The 18,190-nt window shown below is 43.1% G+C and overlaps 1 protein-coding gene across 2 annotated transcripts in view; it reads left to right on the top strand.

The window, feature by feature from the left end:
• The first annotated feature begins 15,757 nt into the window (after positions 1-15,757).
• KCNG3 (potassium voltage-gated channel modifier subfamily G member 3) overlaps positions 15,758-18,190 on the top strand; it is a 35,043-nt gene continuing 32,610 nt past the window's right edge. The window contains exon 1 of one of the 2 annotated variants that reach the window (XM_016142242.2): positions 15,758-17,020. In XM_016142242.2, the coding sequence (XP_015997728.1) occupies positions 16,356-17,020 (665 nt within the window). In that variant the 5' untranslated portion in view covers positions 15,758-16,355. The remainder of the gene's footprint in view (positions 17,021-18,190) is intronic. The other variant, XM_016142243.2, reaches the window with a different exon arrangement.

Raw genomic sequence — 18,190 nt, 5'->3', positions numbered from 1 at the left:
TCTCAGGGCCTTTGCATTCCTCTGCTCCTCTTCTCTAGAAATCCTTATGCCGCACTTCTTCTGAGGTCTTTGCTGAATGCAGAGGCCTTCTTTGACTATTCTATCTAAAAGGGCACCCCATCATTCTGACCCTGCTTTTTCCTCAAAGCATTCATCAGCATCTAATATATTGTATACTTATTTTTTAAATTATCATTAAACTTTATTGAAGTTTTGAGTTACACTGGCAGGTATTTTGGAGAATGTTTATATTTACTTTTTAATGTATCATTTCCCTTTCTCCACTAGAATGTAAGCTTCCAAGTTACAGAGACTTTGTTTTGTTCATTGCCATATGCTCAGGTAATAGAACAATGCCTAGCACATAAGAATTTCTCAATAAATGTTAAATGCAAGAATGAACAAAACAAATTATGACCCAGAGATTGGGGGAGTTTGGAAACAAATTCTACATAGGCCATATTCTAGGGTGCCTAGAGATGAGGGTGAATGTAGCTGCCTTTAGGGTGCCTGTCATTTGTCTGGGTTCACATGGCAGAACACACTGAGTGTTGGCAGGGCGAATAGAAGTTCTAAGGAATGCATTAATCACCTTGGCAGGACCCTAGATGCCTCCAAAGAAATGTGAGAGAAAGGTAGAGCTATGACTTTTGGCCTCACCCAGCGGGCAAATAACTATATAGGGAGAAGCAGTCACATCTACACCTGCCTTTCTTGGAACTGAGTCTGAGTGATGGAGCTTGTTGGTATCAGATTAGTGTTATTGTTGGTTCTGGGGATTGATTTCTAGGCCTCTTTGGGGATATTTGGCTGTGGATTTTTGGGGGGTGGCATTTGAAGTCCCTAGGCACTCTGGCTTCCTAGGAAAGCATTGATTGGCATGGCATTTCTTTCTCTGTGGCAAAGGAGAGGTTGAAATTGAAATGCAGAAGTAATACAACTCAATGCATCTGCCATGCCTCACCCTTAGAGACCTAGAGGGGTTCAGGCTTTGGTAATTCAATTGTATGTCATGGTATTAGGTCCCGCTAGATGGGCTTTAGGCTTGGAAGATGGCTTTTCTGCAGATGCCTCTTTTTTTTTCTTTTCTTTTCTGATAACCATATTGCTTTTTTTCCTCTTCTATCAGTGCCAAAATACAAAGTTTTAGGGACTTAGTGCTTCCGGATTCTGAGACAAGGTAGCACCACCCCAAGATTGGAGGCATCTATCTCTGGCATAAATCTTGGCTCAGGATATGTGAAGATAGACACAAGGGTGAAGAGGGCATTTGACTTCCCAAAATGATGGTTGCAACAAGTCCAGGTAAATATAAGCCTTTTTTTTTTTTTTTTCCAGGAGGCCAATCAAGGAGGAGTTGTAGAAAAGAGAGAAATCAGATTAGAGGAATAGCCTGTAAAACTCAGGAACTGCTTTGTGTCTTTGATGGGTTGAGGAGTTTTCAATCTATAACCAAGGTCTCCTTTGCTAGACTTAGCATGCCCTGGCTGAAGATGGGATGGATAGCCACCTTAGGCCATGACAACACAATGTCTCTGTTAATGGAGAGGTGATTGTATTAGTTGTGGGGAGAGAGGGTTTCTAAGTTAATATTCCAAAGAGAATCCCAAAATCCAGTGGCTTAAAGAAAAAAAAAAAAAAGCTGATTTCTCTCTTGCATAACATCCAACCTGTGTCTAGATCAGCAGGTAACTTTGCTTCTTCAAGTCATATACAGGTTCCTTTCTCTTATAGCTCCTCTCCCTATGGTTTATCCTGTCTCCTTGGTTGAAGCTGGGCCATTTGCCTTATCCAGATTCCGGCAGCAGGGAGGGAGAAGGAGACCCTGTGTTAGCCCACATTTAACACTTTCAGGCTAAGTTCAAGGAATATAGATTGAACTTGAATCTTTTTAGGGTAAAGACTAATTAAAAAAATTAATCTTTGCATTACCAAATCTCTAGAACCTAGCACAGTAACTACGTATAAAGTATATTCAATAAATACATGTTGACATTTGCGTTAGTTAAGTTTCTTTTGTTTGCAAAAAAATATTAGGAGTTTAGTGGAAAGCTTCTCTGAAATTGAAAAAAAAAAAAGATAAGTAAGTCTTGGAAGGAATAGGAACTATTACATCTACAGGGACCTCACCAGCTAGAGGTCATGAACACTATCTTTAGGGCAATACTCTGAATTCAGCTCCCCAAACCCTCAGGCTCGATATCAATTCATTGAATGTTCCAGACTTATAGGCAGGAGAACTGTGGCTGTCTCAGGCTGGGCCAGCTGTCAACCCCTAACACTTAACCCCAGCCAGGAGCAGGAAGGAAAAACATAAACAACACACCTGGGCGCCACACCAGTGTAAGGATTCGTTTTCAGAAAAGGAAAAATTGTCACATGAATTATTATCCAAATGCCTGATCACACCCTGGTTCAGGAAGCATCACAAGCTTCAGTTTGTTAAGTGCTAGAGTCCAGCAGGGGAGATACAGCAGCCAAAGAGTACGGTTATTCAACAGTAGCTGAGCCTTGGAAGTGATTTTGAAAATATATACAGTTGGAACATACACTAGACAGTGGTAATCTTGGCAGAGTCCCAGCTTGCTTTACAGCTCTTCTAGGAGGCTCTGGGAGGCACCTTGAGGATGTGATGAACCTCCTCCATAAGTGTGGATCAATGTGCTTCTGGAGGCCCCGAATCTTCTCCCTTCTCCTGGCTGTTCTTGGACCCCAGGGATGAGTGGAGGTTCAGTCCGGTCTTTATATCACCACTAGGACCACAACTTGACTTCCCACCCTTCCCTAAACCAGAAGCATGAGCCTCCAGCTCTGCCAAGCTGCTTGCCTATGTGTCTCATTCCATGACCACTCCTTCCTGAAAGTGGGTGCTAAAAACAAACACTATTCCAGAGCCAGCCCCATACCAAGAGCTAGAACTCACTTGCCCCAACCTTCCCAGAGATGCCGCAGTGCTCTACCTGTACTCTTGACACAAACTGCAGACACAGATATCTTATATTCTGCATCAAGTAACCGTATGTAATTCTACTGCCATGTTGAAGTTAGGAAGGGAGGATGGTTATAACTATCTGTCTCCCCAGTTGGGTTTAAGATAACAAGACTGCTCAGGCAGCCTCCATCACACAGCTGGAAAGGTTAAGAAATTATCTGTTTGCATTAGAAATTTACACAGCTTGACTGGCTTCCTTTGAAGGAATCAGGTGCAATTATCTGGCAACTAGCCAACCTAGATGAGCCAGTCTGACAAAGGGCTTCCTACGGTGGCTTGAAAAATTGAAAGGAGAGGGTTCTGCCTATTGACTAGGTCTATTCATTCCTTTGTGTGGCCCTGGATCATGGCCTTGCATCATGATATCTGGGATCCATGGGTGACATTGGGCTACACCCAATTAGAGTTGCCCATGAATGTGGTACAAGGGTTTGAGAGGTGTATTAGTTATCTATTGCTGTGTAATAAATGACCCCAAAACTTAGTGACCTAGAACAATAATTATCTCAGTTTCTGTGGTCAGAAATATGGGCACAGCTTAGCTGGGTACGTCTGGTTCAGGGTGTCTCGCAAGGTTGCAGTTAACTTGCTAGCTGGGGGTGCAGTCAGCATAAGGCTCAAATAGGGTAGGATCTGCCTCCAAACTCCCTCACATGGCTATTGGCAGAATTTGGGTCCTCTCTGACTGTTAACCAGAAACATCAGTTCTTTTCACATGAACCTCCCTGTAGAGCAGCTCACGACATGACAGCTGTGCAAATGAGAGAGAGACAGAGATGAGAGAGACAGAGAGAGAGAGAGAGAAAGAGAGAGAGAGAGCGAGCATGTAAGAGAATATACCCAAGATGGAAGCCACAGTCTTTTTGTAACTTAATCTTGGAAAAGACATCCCATTATTTTTGCTATATATTTTTTTTAATTAGAAGTGAGTCATTAGGTCCAGGCCACTCTCGAGGGGAGGGGATTACCCAAGAAATCACTGGGGGTCATCTTACAGGTTGCCTACCACAGGAAGTCACAGAAATGGGATGACAACAAGGAGAATGTCACTCGTTTGTCAGTAGGAGATGCCAGGACAGAGGAATATTTTTTAAAGTCAAGGACTTGAAGCCATAACTAGAGGGCTCGGATGTCAGGGTAAAGACGGTAGACAGAAGAAGAACCAAAGAAGGAATGAGAGCCAGTAATAGGGTGGTCTGAGACAGGAAAAGGTACAAATAAGTCAAGGGGGGCACTGAGGAAACAATTCTAGGAAGCTTGCTCATAACACACAGCTATTCTTTTATGCTTATGGGACCGGATCCTGAGGCATAAGATGAGGCACAACTCATGTGAGTGAGTGGTGGTACAGTTAGAAGGAAAGAAGGTTACTGATTTGCTTTGGAACAAGTCGATTTTGTGGTGTTCTTGGGTCGTTCAGGTGGAAGTGTCCTCTGGACAATTAAAAAAAGATGGAAGATCTAGAGAGGGCTGCATGTACAGGGCCGGGAACACAGACACTTAGACTGGGGACAGAGACAGAAGCAGGGACTATCACTGTAGACTAAGGAACAGTCAGATCTGCAGGCAGCTACTATTAAAAGTGTTTCTAACATACTCTTTCCTCTTTGAGACCTGTCATGAACCTGCTATCCTAATTTGTGTTTATATTTTTCTTGAACTCAATTTTATTTTTTAAAGAATAAACTTTATTTTAAAAACAGTTTTAGATTTACAAAAAATTGTCGAGAAAGTAGTCCAGAGAATTTCCATATGCCCCGCACTCAGTTTCCCTTATTATTAACAACTTGCTTTAGGATGGTACATTTATTACAGTTAATGAACTAATACTGATATGTTATCATGGGCTAGAGTCCATAGTTTATTCAGATTTCCTTAGTCGTTTTTCTGTCCCTAGATTTCATCTAGGATACCATATCACGTTTAATTGTCATGTCTGCTTAAGTTCCTTTTGGTTGTGACAGTTTCTGAGACTTTCCTTGTTTTTGGTGATCTTGAAATTTTGGAAGAGTACTGGTTAGGTATTTTTGAGAACATCCCTCTAGTGGAATTTCTCTGATATTTTTCTCATGATTAGACTGGGGTTATGGGTTTTAGAGAGAAAAAGTGCCATTCTCATCACCTCATATCATGGGGTACTTAACCATTGACACATCAGTGGTGATGTAGAACTTGATCACCTGGCTGAGATAGTTTGCCAGTTTCTTCCCCTGTAAAGTTACTCTCCCCACCACCTTTCTATACTGCACTCTTTGGAAGGAAGTAACTATAAGCAATCTACACACAGGAGTGAAGAGTTATGCTCCACTTCTTGAGGGTGGAGTACCAACACATATTATTTAGGATTATTATGCATGGGAGATTTACATATATATACATATATGTATTCATTCAATCATATATATTAGTATGGACTAATGAATACATATTTTATACTTTGGGTTATAATCTGATACCGTTTATTGTTCTAGCTTTGGCCATTGGAAGCTTTTTCAGTTGGCTCCTCTGTTGCTTTGACATCCTGTCATCACTGTAGTGGTTTTGTTTTATCAGCACTTCCTTACTTTCTGACACTATAAGATACTCCAGGTTCATTGTGTATATTTCCTGCCCCAGTCATAGAATCAGCCATTTCTCCAAGGAGCCCCATTTCCTTTTATTGGAGAATGATATTAGAAACCAAGATTTGGCCACTGGGTGTGCTCAACTACATCTTCATCCTCTACTGTTTCCTTACCCTATGTAAAGTGTGCTATACTTTTGCATAGGCCTACTTTTGTTTCCATTTTGGCCTCCTAATTTCTTTGTGTACACTGTACTCATTTTTTATTTGCTTTCTCTTGATATTGAAAGCTGCTTAAATGGGCTTTGGCTGGAATGATGTCTATGGTTGTCACCACTAGATTCCTCTTTATATTTACTGTTTCAATTCTAGACTTGAGCTCTTGCAGCCATTTCATTCCTCCGAATGTAAAGATATTGCTATTTCATAAAACAAAACAAAACAACAAAATTATGACATTTTCTATGAGTATGTAAGCCTGTGCAAATTAGAATTCTATAAAACCATTGTTGGGCAAGGAAAGACAGAGTCACCTGGACACCTAAGGAGCTGGAGTGAATTGGGACCCTAAACTACAAAAGGCTTGAATTTCATGAAAATATGTCCATTTTCTGTGCTTAATAAAAGGCCTGGATCAAAGGAAAAGGGAGTAGTATTTATGGTGTTTTAAAAATAATTTATATTTGCTGCTGCCACCCAAGCATAGCCAAAAATCTTTCCCCCTTCGGTTTAACAAACACAGACTGAGCTTTTAAGAAAAAGCTTAAAAATAAACACACACAAATGTAAAAGTATAAATTTTTTAAAAAACAGCATAGAAATGGTGAGCTAACAGAGCACAGTTTTCTTATCTTGCGATAACCATGATCTGCACAATTTTCATTATTACAGACCTGGGATTCTTCAAGGTTTCACTCCCATCTCTTAACCTGAGGTGCAGCGGGGGCAGCATCACTAGGTCTGGTGATCCTTCCAGGGCCTTCCTGGGCATGAATCCCCATTTGCCCCTCAGACCAGCCTGGGATGCCTGGCCATTTCTCAGGTTCTCCCCAATTCTCACCTTACTGACTCCAGCATTCATATTCTGGGTTTCAAGTCAGTGGGGTCTAATTTTCCAGATGTCTCTCCTGGTGTTCCTCTTTCTCTGTCCTGGAAGTTCTACCCTTTTCTCTGTTCTATCTAACTATCTGAAGAATACTTCTGAAGGTCTTGAAAAGCCTGGTTATACTCTTCCATGGAGCTGGGACTCTTCCCAGCTTTAGGTGTAGTATCACCATTGAATGCCAGGTGGCTCTGGAGGCTACTGCCTTGTTAACTTGGAGCCGGTCTCTTTTCCAGGGTGCAGTCACTGCCCTTTCCTTCCTATGCCTCCTAGTGGTCTGCTCAGGAAGTTGTTTTTTTAAGCCCAACATGTTTAGTTCTAAGGATAATTGTTATACTGAGAATATTGACCTACTCAAGTTCAATGACAGTAAGATCCTTTCTCAGATTCTGAATAGGGACCAGTTTTCCCAAGCAGTTTTCATTTTATCCCTTACAATCCCTCTGATCCCAATTAGTTTTTGCAATATAAATCACTATAGTTTAACATCCAAAAAATACCTTAAACAGCTAACAAGGTGCTTGCTGAGGCAGAGATGAAATGGGGTGCCCACTGAGGGGGTAATGAACACCAGCCTCTCCTATGTGTTTAATGGATTATTTAGCAAGTTAGAAGTGAGGGCAGAGTGCACATTCTTCTAGGAAACCCCACGGTGATAGAATCAAATGAATTGGTACTATTATTTGTATATCTTGCATTTTCACAGCTGGAGAGATTGATTGTTTGACACTATTAATACTAGAGTTTCCTAAAGGGTTCTATAAGCAAGGGGATGTTTCAATAATGTTTAATCTATATAGAATATAAATATCACTTTTGAGGTGGTTTCTAGGGTGAAATAACAATAACTGTCTTGACTAATGCTGATTCAGTAGAATTTATATTCATAATTTCTCCCTTTCCACAAGTATTTGTCACTATTGAGATAGACCACTGGTATAATCATTGAGTGTCTGCTAATCCTCTGACACTGCGTAAGTTAAATGTACACTCTATCTAGAAAAGAGAATGAATGCCTTGGCATGGTCAAAAGAAACTTGGTAAGGCTATTTTCTTCTTTCTTTGGAGATTTACACTGACATTTGTTCTAATTGTTCTTGCATTTTCATCCATCACAATAGAAGTTAGTGAAAGGCTATAAAAAGCTTCTATGTCCTTTGCTACAAAAATTTTTATTCGTGACTACTTTCTTCTGGAAAGAAAAATCCTACTTGGAAGACCCAAAGTGCTACCAAATGTGAAGCAGACGGCAAGGTTCCTTGCAGGCACGGGAAGGTCCTACCTGGGGATAGGATCTGATGTCTCTGGGCCACAATGGACACTTATTTCAGCATTTTTTTTTTTTTTTTTTTTTTTTTTTTTTTTTGCTGAGCCATTGGCTTAGTTCTCTTACCTAGGCCTGAGACAGACTTATACCAATCTAACTGCTCCAAACCTCCGTTAAAAACTGCAGATCTTCCAGATTGCTGCACCTTTTCAGCTTTCCACTAAGAGTGCATCTGTAAGAACATGTGTCTCAGGAAAAACTGAGGCAAATGCCTGGGGTTTTGCTATAGAAGGGTAAAGAGATTACACACACCAGAATTAGATTATTTTTATCTCCAGTTAAGAACTGGAGAAAAATAGTCTGTATTTTAAATCCTGTACTTGGAGAAAAATGTAATTGCTGTTGAAAAGTATATCAATTATTAAGTGTGGAGCCAGTGCTATTTTGGTTGTATGTACAATGAGAAGATCATTTCCAGGAATACCATATACTTCACTTCAGTCCACCCCAGCCCCAATCTTCCTTCAGGCAGAAGTAACAGCACTGGGCATGGGGTGGGTGTAGGAAATTGTTGGGCAGGGAAAGATTGTTATAGAGACAGAAGGATAAAAACAGCAGGATAAAAACTGACTTCCGAAGTAGTTAATTTTGGTCCATTAATGGTGATAAAGGCAGCTGTCCTCTTTGCAGAACGGGGATAGAACACAGTGGGGAACTTTCATTCATTTTGAAAATGTCTGATTTTTCTTGGGAGTAGAATCCCCTCTCAGGCTGTTTGATTATGCCCTGTGATGTAATAAGGGGTGGAGTGGGGGAATCCCTTTCACTCTGCTTGGCTCTCCTACTTCCTTCATGTCTGGGCTCAAGGCCCACTTTGCTGGAAAGCTTCTCTTCTTAATCTTGAGCACCCAGTTAGGCAATTGGGTCTCTGAGATGTCAATCTACCACCAGGGTGCTTTTTATTTCCATATTTCCTATAGTTCCTGAGCCAAGACACTCTGAACCTCCTGGATCCACATCCAATCCTTTCTGGACAATTTTATTTTTATTTTTTGGAAACAATTTTAAAGTGTTCAATTCGATGGCTGACAATTCTTCTTTCCTTGCAGTCCATGGTCTGTTTCTACATCTCCTTCCTCAGGGATAGGTAGGGGAGGATGATGGGACCCAGACACGACTGGAGCCGATTCCAAGAACTTTCCTGACTAAAGCACCTGCTAGATAAGGAATATAGGGGTACTCACTGATCCAAGATTGTGTCCCACTATATCAGTAAGGCTTCTGAAGTGCTTGTAAATGCCAGGAAACTGGCATACAGTGTAAGTAAAGAGGCGAGACAGTGCCAAGATCTTCTCTGCCAGTGTGACAGTCATTTAACAAAATAAAAGTGGCTTTTCAGAAAAAGCCTAGATTTCCAAAGTTGGTCAATTCCAGCCTCACTATATGTATACACTGATACTGCCAGTTCCGCACTCAGAGAACATTATTTTAATCAATAGCAATATTCATTCCTTCAACATATAGTTATTGAGCTTCAATAAGGAGCCTAGCACTGTTCTAGGAGCTGGGGATATTGCTGTGAACTCGACCCAGGGTCTCTGCTCTCAAATGGAGCAAGCAGAGTTTGGTGTGTGGCGTACAGATGATAAAAAACAGGCGGATGAGCAAGACGATTATAGGGAGAGGGGGATAAAAAAAATAGGTTGATGTGCTCGAATGGGTAGTTGGGGAAGGAGTCTGAGGAAGTAACATTTGACTTGAGACTTGACTGATAAGAAGTCAGCCACATGATACTCTAGGTCAGAGTGTTCCAGGCAAAGGCGGAAGCAGGTGCACAGCCCCAGATGTAACTGAACAAAGATGGAGCCCAAGTACCTGACATTCAGCATGCTGATGTTCTGCAGTGTCTGGGTCACCTTCCTCCCCATCTACCACAGCATCAAGGGCAAGGTCATGGTTGCTGTGGAGATCTTCTCCATCTTGGCTTCAAGTGCTAGATTACTAAGGTGCATCTTTGCCTCAAAGTGCTACATTATTCTGATAAGACCCAATAAGGACTCTGCAAAAGGTTTAAAGAATAAAATAGGTTCCAGGAGAAACAGACATTCAGGTTTTATCTTGTAAGGTTTATCTCATAAGGACACAGCCCGAGGAAAAAAAGAGAATGAGAGAATTTGGTAGGAGGATATGTGCTGAGATTTTCTTTTTTTCTTTCTTTTCTTTTAACTATTTGTTTTCAAAACTGAAAATGTAATTCTTGTAATTGGTGAAAAAAGAAAGGACAAAAGATTTACAATAACCAATAACACAGAAGTCTCATATCTACCCCAAACTTCCCAGTCCCTCAATGAAGAAACAATCACCCATAACTGTATTTTACATATCCTTTCAGAAATTATATCATATATCTAAACTTATATCTTTATATATCTTTAATATAAAGAGTGAATAATTTAACCTATAGCTCAGGACCTAGGATTTTTTGTTTAGCAGTTTGGCTTAAAAATGGTTCTCTTTGAGCCTATCTGAACAACAGCATTAGATTCATGGATGTGCTATTATTTAAATAATCAGTCTCCTAATTATGGACATTTAAGTTGTTTCTATACTTTTGCTATCGAAAACAATGCAGGAATCCTTAAAGATACGTCTTTGTGAAATATGTGTCTATATTGGTAGGATAAATTTCTGGTGTTAAAATTGCTGGACCATGAGGTGTGTGCTTATTGAATTTTAATAGCCATGGCCAAATGTGTGCTGAGATTTTTTCAACTCTGGAGAAATTGGAGGGACTCTTCATTACAGATATGGTGAAAGAGTGCATTTTGGTCTAATCTGGAGGAATAACTGTCCATATAAATAAGCTTAAATGAAGCTCAAGGTTTAAGATTTTTATTTATTTTTTATTATGGACAATTTTGAATAAATAAAAATGGGGAGAGATTAATATAATTACCCAGCTTCAACAGTTATCAACTTATAGCCAATTTTGTTTCCTCTATATCCTCATTAACTTGCCCCTCCCTGCCTTTATTTTGAAGCAAGTATCAAATATTGTATCATCTCAAATATTTCATGATATAAAAAGGTGGCTTTTTAAACATTAGTTATCTTGTAGAATGACCCACATTCAAAATGTGTCAGATTGCTTCTTCTGATATTACTTAGCTTGTTCCTCCCTCCCCAGGGGTGTTTGATGCTTGGTAGAGAGGAGAGTTGGCAGTGAGCCAGCGTGGGAAGCAAAGAGAGCCTATATGGACTTCAGGTTCCAGTCTTGGGCCCAGCACTTACTAAGTGGCTATCGGACCTTGAGCAAGTCTAACCTCTTGAAACCTCATTTCTTTATCTGGAAAATGAAGATGATAACAAGAGCACTTTTGTGGAAAGCCAAGCTTGTGATACACCCAAAAGGGGCTTTCAGTCACTGTAAGGGGCAAGGGGAATGCAGCGGTGATGGGAAGGGCCATCCCAATCCAACAGAGCAGCAGGACAGGAGTGAGGCTTGGGTGACGATGACAAAGAAGAGGGGCCGTTCCGTAATGGCACCAATAATGTTTTTGCTATTAATAATGAAGGGTAGCAGAACATGCCACCCCAAAACATGTCACGTTGCCATGAAGATTATTTTGGGCTGAAACCACTTAAAAATCTTCATCAAGTATAAGAAGGGTGCTCTGGTATCCCTTTTTCTTCCTAAAAGCAGGAGGTAAAACCCTCATAAAAGAAGATGTCCTTTCCAAGAGGAAAGTACCACTCTTATCATCAAGGACTGGAATTTGAAGCCTAGAGAATTCTGCACAAACACACCTTGTTGAAATATTTCTTATCTTCCTTTAGCCTCCCCATATATTTTACTTTTCTACAGTTGCTTTTCTTTGTTCAGCCTGGTATAAAAGCATTTAGGTTTTGCCACTTACTGGGGTCATTTCCTTATGAGGACTCCCATGTCACATAAAACTTATATTAAATACATTTGCATGCTTTTCTCCTGCTATATGTTTTATGTAAATCTAATTCTCAGGCCTAGTTGAAAACTCTGAGTAGAGGTAAAATTTTGCCTTCTGTATAATGAATACACAATGACTCTCTCAAACCTCGAAATGTAAGGACTATAGTGTTCCTTTTGCTTGAGTAAGAGCATAAAGTGTCCTGGAGCAGAGAAAAAGGCAAAGACATTGGTGTGGGATGGGACGACATGATCCCTTGCTGGCTTCTCAGCTTTGAGAATGGGATCCTTGTGGTGGGATGGTTCTGAGGACAGTTTATTTAAAGTTACGGCTTTATCCTCTACAGGGGTAATTGTGCATAGTGGGTGAAGTCATTAGAGTCTTTAATTTACATAAAATTAGAGACATTGGCAGCTATGTTTCCATTCAAAAAGTTGACTTTTTAAGCATCCACTGATTCTTGCAGATGCTGAGAAATAAACTGGTATAAACACAAACACTTGGAAATATAAATTAACAGCAGAGCGAGGGCTTTCTAAAGCACAGTTGATAAGCAAGCTGTAAGAACCGGTAGTGCTCAGAGGATATTTCAACTTATGAAACTTCGGGGCAGGGTATTCAGAGTCCCTAAACACATCCAGTTGTGCAATGCAAAATGATGGAGGAATGTTTTCAATCCAGAGAGTGAGCAGTACATAAGGGTCACAACTTTTCACTGAATATTTGACATTTCTGGTTACTTATTTGCTATTAGTCACATTTTAAGATGAATCAATTCACTTGTCCAATTTCTATTTATTTGGAACCCAGGAATGAGAATGAGCAAGGCCTGTTTGGGTTGGTGGAAGCATACATGAAGTACAATTTTTCCAGAGTCACACACTAAACTATAGGTCACCCTCACATCATCTCATTTATCCTCACATGACCCCTTTGATGTAGCTATTATTATCTCTGTTCTATGAAGGAGAAAGTTGAGGCTCAAAAAAGTTAAGGAATTTGCTCCAGGTCACTTAGTAAATAAGTTGTACAGCAGAATTTCAAGCTATGGGGGGATCTAATAACCAGTTTGGACTTTTGTACAGATAACAATATTGTAATATTGTAATTCTGTGGATGTATTCTCCTTTTTGGTTCTTGTATTGGGTAATGATGAAAATTAACATAAGGAAGAGCTGTTTGGTAGCATAATATAGGATTCACAGGGGGAAGAAAGGACTGGTGTGCAAAGAGATCAGCTAGAAAGTTGTGGCAGCAATGGAGGCTCTGGAGATGAAGGGATTAGAGTTTGCAACTAGAAAACCTGGTTCTAGCCTTGTCTCTACCATGATGCTATGCTGCTGCCTGGGGAACCTCAGGCAAGTTACAGCCACATTGCTGAAGCCTTCTTATTCCTCCTTAAACAATGGTTTGATAAATTGAGATGAGAAAATCTGTTGGTTCTTTCAAACTCTAAAATTCTGCCTGCACCTTGGAATTTTAATGCATTCTAAATATTTATAAAGACTCTAAATATCATCCAGAGTCTAGAAAAGAATTTAGATGTAATAATTTTTAACCCAGTCTTCTTTCCAAAGTACAAAAGAGTAGAATTGTTTTTAAGAATGCTTTCTAAACCAGACAAGCCAATCGTTTCTGCATCTTACTGTTTTTTTGTTTTTTGTTTTTGTTGTTGTTGTTAAGAAAATGATTTGGGTTTTGCTGTTGTAGCAGTGATTGATGACATTAAAATCAAATAGACATATTACTCTTGAAATAAATGAAATGATTTAAACCAATTGCTAAGAAAGTTTATGAAAATATACCTAGGAGGCACAAATTATATTGCCATCAAATTAATTTGTTTTCTGAGATAAAATTAAATTTAAATGTGATATTTCTTTAACTGGTTCAATCAACAGACTTTAAAGGGATTTTAGATGGAGAACACAGGAAATAAATACAGTAATGTTGGAGCAAATAATCAACGGAATAGTTGTTCTGTGTTCTGTGGCTTGTGATGCTTCTAGAAAGTATTTTTAACAACTCCCTGAGGAATTGGCTCTTGTTGGTGTGAAGCCAGGCTCTTCTCTCAGCTCACATCTGCAAACTTCTCCATCCTCATATCCTATAACAAATCCATTTCCAAGCTCTGCTGAGCCCTTGGTCTCAGTGTTTCTCAGACGGAAACTTTCTCAACTACAAAGATTTGGGGATGGGATTCTCATTGGTGGGTTACAGAAATAGTCTTCTCCTTAGAATACCCCAAAGGGCAAAGGAATCTTCCCAAGATAATGCTTTCATTAAGCCATTTCTATTATTAAAACCTTCTGGTATCTCATTGCTTATAGGATGAAATCTAAATTCTGCAATTGAGATCCCCATCCTTTCAGCCAAGCAAATATATTAGCTTTCTTTATACTTTAATCCTTTACTTTTGATATTTTTCTCCTTGGAATGTTCTGCTCTTTTTCTATGTCAGCTCACGACCACCACTGCCTTCAATTCTGTCTTGAAACTCACTTCCTTCAGGATGTTTTCCTGGTTTAATAGCTACTCAGCAAATAAACAACTCTTGCTTTTGAGCTTTTAATCACATTAAGTGCTTTTAAGATAAATTATCCAAGTCTAGAGGTAAACAACTTGTAGAGATTTTCATTCTTTAAGAAACCACCCAGAGTGATTTTACTTTGTGAGAGAAAGCATTCCAATTTTTGGGTGTCTGCTTTTTCGCTAGGAATCCATACTAGAACTAGAGCAAAATGGCTCTTTATGGTGACCTCTAGTGGGCACGGGACAATCCTACAAGAGTATGAAAAGTGAAGGGCAACGTAAAACCCATCTCAGTAACCCGCTGGGTTACTCTCAGGTCAGATGACCGCATCCCACCCTGCTCCACCATTATTTTTCCTTCCAGAATTTGTTTTGCATTTAACATAGTTTGCTTTACGACTCACCTGTTTCGCCTCTGGCGGGCACTTCGCGGGCTGGGCTGCCGGTGTCGGATGTCGTGTGACTAGCTGGTAGCAGTTTAAAATAATCCCTGCCAAGCGGCACCCACCGCCTGGGCATTGATCAGAGCAGAGAGCAAGGCAGTTCGCTCTGAGGAGTCTTAAAAAGCTCTTAAAGCTCTGAGGGCCGGTGCTGCAGCCGGCTTGGGGGTGCACGGGGGAAAGAAATCAAGACTTTATGCAAAGGAGGATGCAGATGAAGGCAACGAGCAGTTCTGTTCTTGCCAGTGGCAAGGCGATTCTTCTCAGACTTTCACCCTACTCTACGATGGGGTCCAGGCGCACTACACGTAGGCGCACTCTTAGGACCGGTGTCCTAGAAAGAGGGGGCTGGGGCTGCTCCGTTCCGTGGGAGGGTAGCACCGAGGCTGGGTGGTGGGGTGTGTGGCCGCCTTCGGAACACACGGTACGTGATCTCCACACCGGGAGAGGAAGAGCTAAGTCGGCAAGAAAAACAGTTGCTGGGATGCTTTCTCTGAGAAATCCTTTGGGCGGTCTCAGAAACCAGGCTGGGTTCTGGATACTTTCTGGAAAAAGCTCTCCAAATGCCGTCTGTCTCCGCCCCTCAAATACCGCACCCCAGTCCTCACCTCTCCTTACCATCCAGTTTCCTTTCTTTGGGACTGTCAAAAGGGCCCTTGGAGGCTGTCCAAGTCATTCCGATGGCCCGGGGCGGGACTCGGGAGAGGCACCCCGGCTGCGGGGCTTGGCTCCCACCTCCACCCTGGCGCTCCTTGCTCCCCGCCCCGCGGACCCCTCCCGGCCACTGCAGGCTGGAGCGGAGGGGGAGGACGCCGTCATGAGGCTGGGAGCCCGAGGTTCAGGGCGGGGCGCCGGGGAATCCCAACTGGAGCGAACCAGGGAGGTGCGGGCGCGGGTGGGCAGAGGAGGGCGGCGCGCAGAGGGAGGTGAGCCGAGCGGAGCTGGGAGGCAAGGAGGCCCCGCCCCCGCCTCTCTCAGAGCCGGCTCCTGGTCGCCTCCGAACCCGCTCACTTTGCTGTCGCCTCTGGACGGCGGCGGGGCGGTTGCCAGAGCTGCGGCGGGAGGGAGCGCCAGGAACCGGGAGCCATCCCGCATCGGCATCCCCACCGGTGCCCGTGCCCGTGCCCGTCAGGGGGGACAGCGCCCCTCCCTTAAAGGGGGCACCCCGGCCTCGGAGGGGGCATCCCTAGGGCTCGAGGGGCAGCGGCGCTGATATCCTCGTTCTCGGCCAGTGGGGCGCAGAACTGGCGCGGGAGAGGACTCCCGGCCACCTGCAGGTACCGCCGCGGGGAGGGAGAGTCTCTAGGACGACGCTGGGCTGCCGAGGAGGCCAGAACCGAGGGACCACCAGGACAGCAAAGGGCAGGAGCGGAGCCCCGAGGCACAGCGGGCCAGACAGCCTGTGGTCCCCGACGGCGCGCTCCCTGGTCTGCTAACATCAGGCAGACCCCGCGCGGCGGCCGGGGCACGGCGGCGGCGCCCTCTGGCCTCGGGGCCTCAGGGCCGCCAGCCATGACCTTCGGGCGCAGCGGGGCCGCCTCCGTGGTGCTGAACGTGGGCGGCGCCCGGTACTCGCTGTCCCGGGAGCTGCTGAAGGACTTCCCTTTGCGCCGCGTGAGCCGGCTGCACGGCTGCCGCTCCGAGCGCGACGTGCTCGAGGTGTGCGACGACTACGACCGCGAGCGCAACGAGTACTTCTTCGACCGGCACTCGGAGGCCTTCGGCTTTATCCTACTCTACGTGCGCGGCCACGGCAAGCTGCGCTTCGCGCCGAGGATGTGCGAACTCTCCTTCTACAATGAGATGATCTACTGGGGACTGGAGGGCGCACACCTCGAGTACTGCTGCCAGCGGCGCCTCGACGACCGCATGTCCGACACCTACACCTTCTACTCCGCGGATGAGCCCGGCGCGTTGGGACGCGACGAAGCGCGACCCGGCGGTGCAGAAGCGGCCCCTTCCAGGCGCTGGCTGGAGCGCATGCGACGGACCTTCGAGGAGCCCACGTCGTCGCTGGCCGCGCAAATCCTGGCCAGCGTGTCGGTGGTGTTCGTGATCGTGTCCATGGTGGTGCTGTGCGCTAGCACACTGCCCGACTGGCGCGCCGCGGCAGCCGACAACCGCAGCCTGGATGACCGGAGCAGGTACTCTGCCGGCCCTGGGAGGGAGCCCTCCGGGTAGGACGCATTGCTTCTTTGCCCGTCGCGTCCGTCCTGTCGCGTCTGAACGTCTGTTCCGTCGGTCCCGTCTCTGTCCTGTATGCCTCTGAGTGGCCTAGCTGATTTAGGTTCTGAGTCCAGCGAGGCCCCGAGCGTGGCAAGCTAAGGGACGCGTTGGGCCTCACTCCCCACCCCAATTGTCCCAGAGCACAGAGGGGCTCTGGTCCATACACTAGATGCCCTTCTTGTGGGCCAATAGCCGGGCATGGGGAGGGGCAGATAATGACAGGCCTCCCTCCCATCTTTGTAGATTACCTTTGAGCAATTAGCAACTGGTTAATTAGATTTCTCTAAACTTTTATTGTTAGTATTAAACAATTTAAAATTGAGCTAAGAGCAGTTTGAGTTATTTGCCAATTTTTAGCGGCGTTTGAAAAGATGAAGTCTTGTTAAACTATTACACATTCTGCATATTATGTACTGTAATGGAATTGTTGTTTTAAAAGAGATTAATTTAACATAGACTCTAAATAATGGATGCCTGTGCCTTTTTCTTTCCTCCTTTCCTACAAAATATGGAGTTAACGACGCACCTGCCACTACCAAAGAGTCACGCCATGACGTTCATAGGGATCTTTAGTATGGGGAGGGAAAAACCGTTACCCTGGGGGAGGAGAAAAAGCTGAAATGCCCTAAATCCAGAAAGAGTATATGAGTAGTTAATATATATATTTTTCACTTTACTAGGATGAGTGGAAAGTATTTAAATCTTTCCTTAGATCATTCTTACCTTTCAATAATGATAACACACCTTTGTTCTTAGTACTAGTTTATTTTGTACTAGTTTGTTTATTTGGTAGGAGGCACAAGCAGAGTCTAGCTGGACTTTTGAGGGAGACATCCTGTTTGGGCACAAATACAAAATTTCACATTTTGTTTTACCTTTGGTACTGTTTTGAGATTCTTCCTTTATTCATTTTTAAAATTAGGTTGCACCAGGTTATCTTTTCATGACAGGCATGTGCATGTTTCCAGGCATGTTGATTTGCAGTGGATTACTTCCTCATCATATTCTTCCTTTGGAAAGTAAAGATTTTAATAGAAATCTAAGTAAATAAAATTGTCTAGTACTACAGAGTCCATTACTGATAGGCCATCTTGGCATGAAATCTAAGATACATGCTTTGA

Source organism: Rousettus aegyptiacus, unplaced genomic scaffold, assembly GCF_014176215.1.
Source record: "Rousettus aegyptiacus isolate mRouAeg1 unplaced genomic scaffold, mRouAeg1.p scaffold_m13_p_7, whole genome shotgun sequence".
NCBI classification, from domain to species: Eukaryota; Metazoa; Chordata; class Mammalia; order Chiroptera; family Pteropodidae; genus Rousettus; species Rousettus aegyptiacus.
The sequence above is the reverse complement of the archived record's forward strand: the minus strand, read 5'-3'. Positions and strand labels throughout refer to the sequence as shown.